Genomic DNA, 5,038 nt, shown 5'->3' with positions numbered 1-5,038 from the left:
ATCGTTATCTCCAAACCGGACATGATCAAGCAGGTGTTGGTCGAGAACTTCAGTAACTTTACCAACAGAATGGTATGTAGTTTTCTCTTTGCAGAGACGGGTGGATGGGGAATCATTCTCAGATGCAAGGACTGCACGTCACACCTAATAGGGACGTGATCAGGCCTCTTATGGCTTTAGATCGGTTCAACTCAAAATTGAGCTCTCCCGTGAATTTAGGTCTTCAAAAGAGACGTGCAGGACTGGCACAAAAGAATATCATTTACATTTAAGAGATGCTTTAAGAAAGCTAAAGCTCAAGAGAAGTTGTGGTTAATAAAAATGCTAAAACCGGGAGAGTTTTTTAAAGCTGTGTTCAAAGCTACAGGAATCCAGGGGGCACAGGTCAAGTGACTGAGGAAGACCGAGCAAGGCTAATAAATACCAGAGGGAAAGCAAAATTTTGAGCTTCTTGTGCTTACCTCTTTCGCAGAGTATAAAAGCCTTAAGGCTGGAAAGGAAAGACAAGCAACATTGCGAGGGAAATTCGTCCCCGAGTAGCAGGAGAAGCCAGTAAGAGGACTGCGACATGTCAATTCGAGCCTCTAATCCACTAAAGGATGCACATACTCCATCTTTTTTAGAGAGTCCATATCCTACTTTTTCTCTTTGATGAGGAATCCCAAAGAATGTAAAAGGTATAAGAAAATGGCAGAGGTCAGTGTGGTCTATATTTTCTAAAAAGGGGGAGATAGGAATTCCAGCAGAGAAGACTATAAACATCTTTAGGTTGATTCCTAAAAAGAGTCTAAAGTCAATTAATAAATGCTTGCTTGTGAGAATTAAGAGAATCACTATGTGCCAACCTTTTTTTGTCAAATTAAACTCATCTTTCATTCTTATAGGAAGCGTAGGTAATGCAGTCACTCTTTTGTTGGTTATCTGGCAAACTTTTGCCATATGCCGTATGCTAGGCATGGTCTAGGTGCAGATTATAAAGAGACAGAAGACTCAGTCTTGTCCTCAAGGAGCTCACAGTCTAGTGACAGGCAGATAGGCAAAGAGGCCAGTACAACATGGTAGGGTAAGTGTCACTGCAGTGGAAAACACTCCGCCACCTAGAATGGGACAGGAGAAGGCTTATCAATAGGAGATCTCTGGGGCGAGTCTTAAAGAAATCAGACCTGCCCCACCCTACATTCTGTACTGGTTGAGGCACCAGAGTGGTTTTTTCTCATTAAACTTCATGAGAACTTATGACACTGACACAGTTATCACCTCTATGTTACAGACAAGGAAACTGAGACTCAGAAGGGTTAGGTGATAACTCTGACCATGTGACTCATAGGAAGAGCAGGGATTCATGTGCCATGTCACAACTCAAGTCCAGGGCTCTTTTTACTGCCACTACCATTACGGCTGCCTTAGGTGACATTTCTGGACCGTCAAGGTTTCATGAGGTAGTTAGCTGCTCATTTTCCAGCCCCAGAGCATCCTGCCCAATTCCGGACACCACATGTCCACTGGAAGGAGGTGATTTGGAGGGATGGCCGAAGGAATTGCAGGAGTCTAACTACTTCTCTGCTGCCTCTAGATTCTCTTCCCCAAACATTATGTTGTTATTCCCCTGTTCAAAGTCTCCTGAAGGTCTTCTGTGGCCTCAGGCTCATAGAGACTGAGTCTGATGGTCCAATACAGCTGTGGATAGTCATTGTGCCAGGCTCGGCAAAGAGTGTTGATTAAAGATGTGGCGGAAACTGGCAAGTCAAAGGGCCTGGACCACCAAGCCGTGCCCAGCAGACAGCAGAGGCGCCCTGAGAGCCTGTCGCGGTTCTTGCGAACCCTTAGCAGTGAGATGGGGTGTGGCAGCCACGTGTCTCCATATTGCTTCATGTGACACCCAGATGTCACCAGGGTACAAGACCCCGAGAACAGACTTGGAAGAGGGCCACCCTCTAAGTGATACACTAGGGGCAGACATCCACTCGACACACACATTCAAGCAGAAGGCACCAATAAAGGTGCCCATCTCTCCTCTAAATCATTTATCCGTCTATCCTCCCTAATGCTTTCCATCCCCAGACTCAGGTCTCTAGGCCCCAAATGCAGAATATGGTTCTAATTTCCTTCTTGCACTCAGCACAGTGCCCTCGGGAGAAAGTTCAAGGTCCCGCGAGGAGATTTAAGCATCTCTGTAATTTGGATGCATTTCATATGTTCCGATCTCACCCCTCACTGCTCCCCAATACAAGCCTCTCCATCCTTTCCGTAACCTGCTCTGGAAAGCCCTGCCCCAGTGCCTTTGCTCATGCTGACACTCGCACTAGAATGGGAGGCAGGATAACAGAGGGTCTTGCATCGATTAATAACCTGAGCGTGAGCAAATTACTTCTTTATGCTTCTCATTGCTCTTTTGGAAAATGGGATATGATCTACCTTACTGGGCTGCTGTAGGCTAAATGAGATCACACATATAAACCCTGCCTTACACCCAGGCCAGACGAACACTCAATGTGTATTAGGTGCTATTAACAAGAAGACCGTCCACCTTTTCTGCACCCATTCAAACCCTAGTATTCTTCAAGGCTCTCCTCAAACTCTGCCTCCCCCGTGAAGCCTTCCCTACCTCAATCCACATTTACTTTTCGCTCTCTCTGAATCCTTACAACACTTATCATCCCAGAAGAACTAGGCGTTACCTGAACCTGGAGAGTGAATATACACTTCCTCTTCTAGATCATTCATAAACATTCGGAAAGATCCATCAAAGATTAGATCTCTAGGAAACCCCAATGTTTATAATTTTCCATCTGGGAATGCATCCACTTATCTTTAGCTTTGTTTACAGTCTTTAAGCCAGTTCCATATTGATGATAAAACAACCCTTAGTGACTCAATTTTTTTAAAAATCGTCTTTAGAGTGGGATTTTCTCACAGGTTTTTGAAAGTCAAATTAAATCGGGTTCTGTGGCTCCCTCTTATCCATATGCTTATTTATCTGCTCAAAGAACTCAAGGAGATTAGTGAGGCATGATTTCTCCTTACCAACATCATGCTGCCTTTCTCTAATAAGCCATGTTTACTTAAGTGTTCAGCAATTCAGCTTTATTATACATTCATTCAGTAAACATTAAACGCTAACTCCATACGAGCTTCTACCAAATGGTCCCTTGCGATCCAGACAATACCTCGGCATATTAGGTTGATACATTAAGTGAAAAGGAACTTAAATAACACATGGCTTCGTTTTCTTCCGACTGTAAGAGCCCATCTCCACTCACAAATCCAGGCTTGACATACGTGTGCCCCTGACGGGCAGGTGCCAAGTGGCCGCGATGTGGCAGCTGGGTTTAGCGCTGACATGCGATGTGAGCTGTCAGGACCATGAGGGAGTGACAGAGCGTACCAGCTGGAGGTGGGGCGCACCACGGGGAATTCCCTGACGTACGTCAGTATCGAGCAAATGTTTGAGTTCGAAAGTTGTTGAATGGAATTATTATTTTTTTCAAAGTTCAGAACACCGGGCCCAACAGACCGTGGCTCAGACCCAGGGTGGCGGTTCCCGTAACGTGCTTCCCCACGCACATTGTTCGGGACACTCGGGTCTGCGTGACGCCTTTGCCCTGTCTCGCCCACTTTCCACACAGACGGCTCGGGCCTCTATCAGCGCACTCAGCACTTCCTGAAGTTGCTTCGTGGTGGTGCAACCACAGTTTACCGTTAAACCCCAATCAATCTTCTTAGCATTTATAGGATCTCAGTTGTCCCAGCACCTTGAGACTTGGTTATTTTTTTATTTAGATACTTTTTTAATTAGCTCCTCTTTGCTAGCGGGTACTCGATGAAGCCATGAAGGCAGCTCTTTAATATCTGCAGAAACTGGAGCTGGGTCCACATGACTCAACAGAAATGGTCATGACCCGCCAGAGAACCTCTATTCTCGGCCTCTCCTCAAGGCCTGGAGCTGGGGAAGCAGTGGAAGAGAGACGGATATAGGGCGGTCTGTGGCCCACGTTAGGTTGGTCTACTTGGAAGGGGGCGCAGTGGGGATACGCTCCATCACTCAATCTGCTGCTGGGAACTCTGAGTTCTGGTCCCGAATGACAGTACGGAGCGTGGGTCGGGCTGCAAGCATGCCAGCTCCCAGGTTCTGCCGGTAGCAGTCGCCTGTGTGCAGGTGTGGGTACCAGCCCTCCGGTCCTCACAGGCACCACGGGGGTCACCTCTCCCGGCATAGGTCCAGTCACATCCTTGACTTGCAAGAGACACATCTAAAGCCGTGGGATGGATTTGTGAGTGGTTTTATCCAGAACCATAAGAGCCCAGGGGCCTGGCTGGCCCAGGTGCAGCCTCCCCGAGGGCCGTTTCCCACCGCTCACCACATGGACGTTAGAAGCACAGGATGAGTTCCTGTGAAACCGCAAAGCCCTCGGCACAGGCAAGCATCACTAAAGTTCCGAGGCAAATTAGTCGCTGGAAACCTTATTACGTCTGCATCTGCGGCCGTACCCCATTACAGAGAATTGTGTGGGCTCGTTACAGAGTTCACCGGCAAGGAAAACCATTCAGAGCTCCAGGTGGATAAAGCCACCCGTGCTGGAGCCGCAGGGACCTGGGACCCGTCTGCTGGCATCTCTGAGGAGGGAGGGAGCCTCAGCGGGCTTGTTGTATAACTGCCCCCCTACACCTGCAACTGGCACCTGTCCACTGACAGCATTTGAAAACTTGCTCATCTAGAGCTTCTGATCTCCTGTACCATAAATGAGACGCTGAGTAAATTAAAACATTCAGGTTTTCAAACCTGAGCAGTGAGCTTTTATGGTGTGAGAATGGTTTTTGCATATGACTTAGGAAAAGCTCTCATCGCCCCAAACATTGAATACTATTTTGAGCTTTGCGTATCTTGAGAAGGGTCAACTCACATGATAGGTCCACAGCTCTGAGCGAGGCAGACCTTCATACTTAAAACCCGGACAGACTGCAGAGACCCAGAAACAGGTGTGCAACCTCATTTGCCTGACCCCCTGCTATTTTGAGGCAGGTCTCTGCTATGCACAGG

General features: G+C 47.4%; 1 protein-coding gene across 1 annotated transcript in view; it reads left to right on the top strand.

The window, feature by feature from the left end:
* Positions 1–5,038, top strand: part of TBXAS1 (thromboxane A synthase 1) — a 143,366-nt gene that overhangs the window by 62,412 nt on the left and 75,916 nt on the right. The window contains 1 exon segment of the mRNA XM_023530283.1: positions 1–72. Coding sequence (XP_023386051.1) covers positions 1–72 — 72 coding nt within the window.

The sequence above is a fragment of the Pteropus vampyrus genome, unplaced genomic scaffold (assembly GCF_000151845.1).
Source record: "Pteropus vampyrus isolate Shadow unplaced genomic scaffold, Pvam_2.0 Scaffold48, whole genome shotgun sequence".
Taxonomy (NCBI): Eukaryota; Metazoa; Chordata; class Mammalia; order Chiroptera; family Pteropodidae; genus Pteropus; species Pteropus vampyrus.
This window is presented reverse-complemented; position numbering and strand designations above follow the sequence as displayed.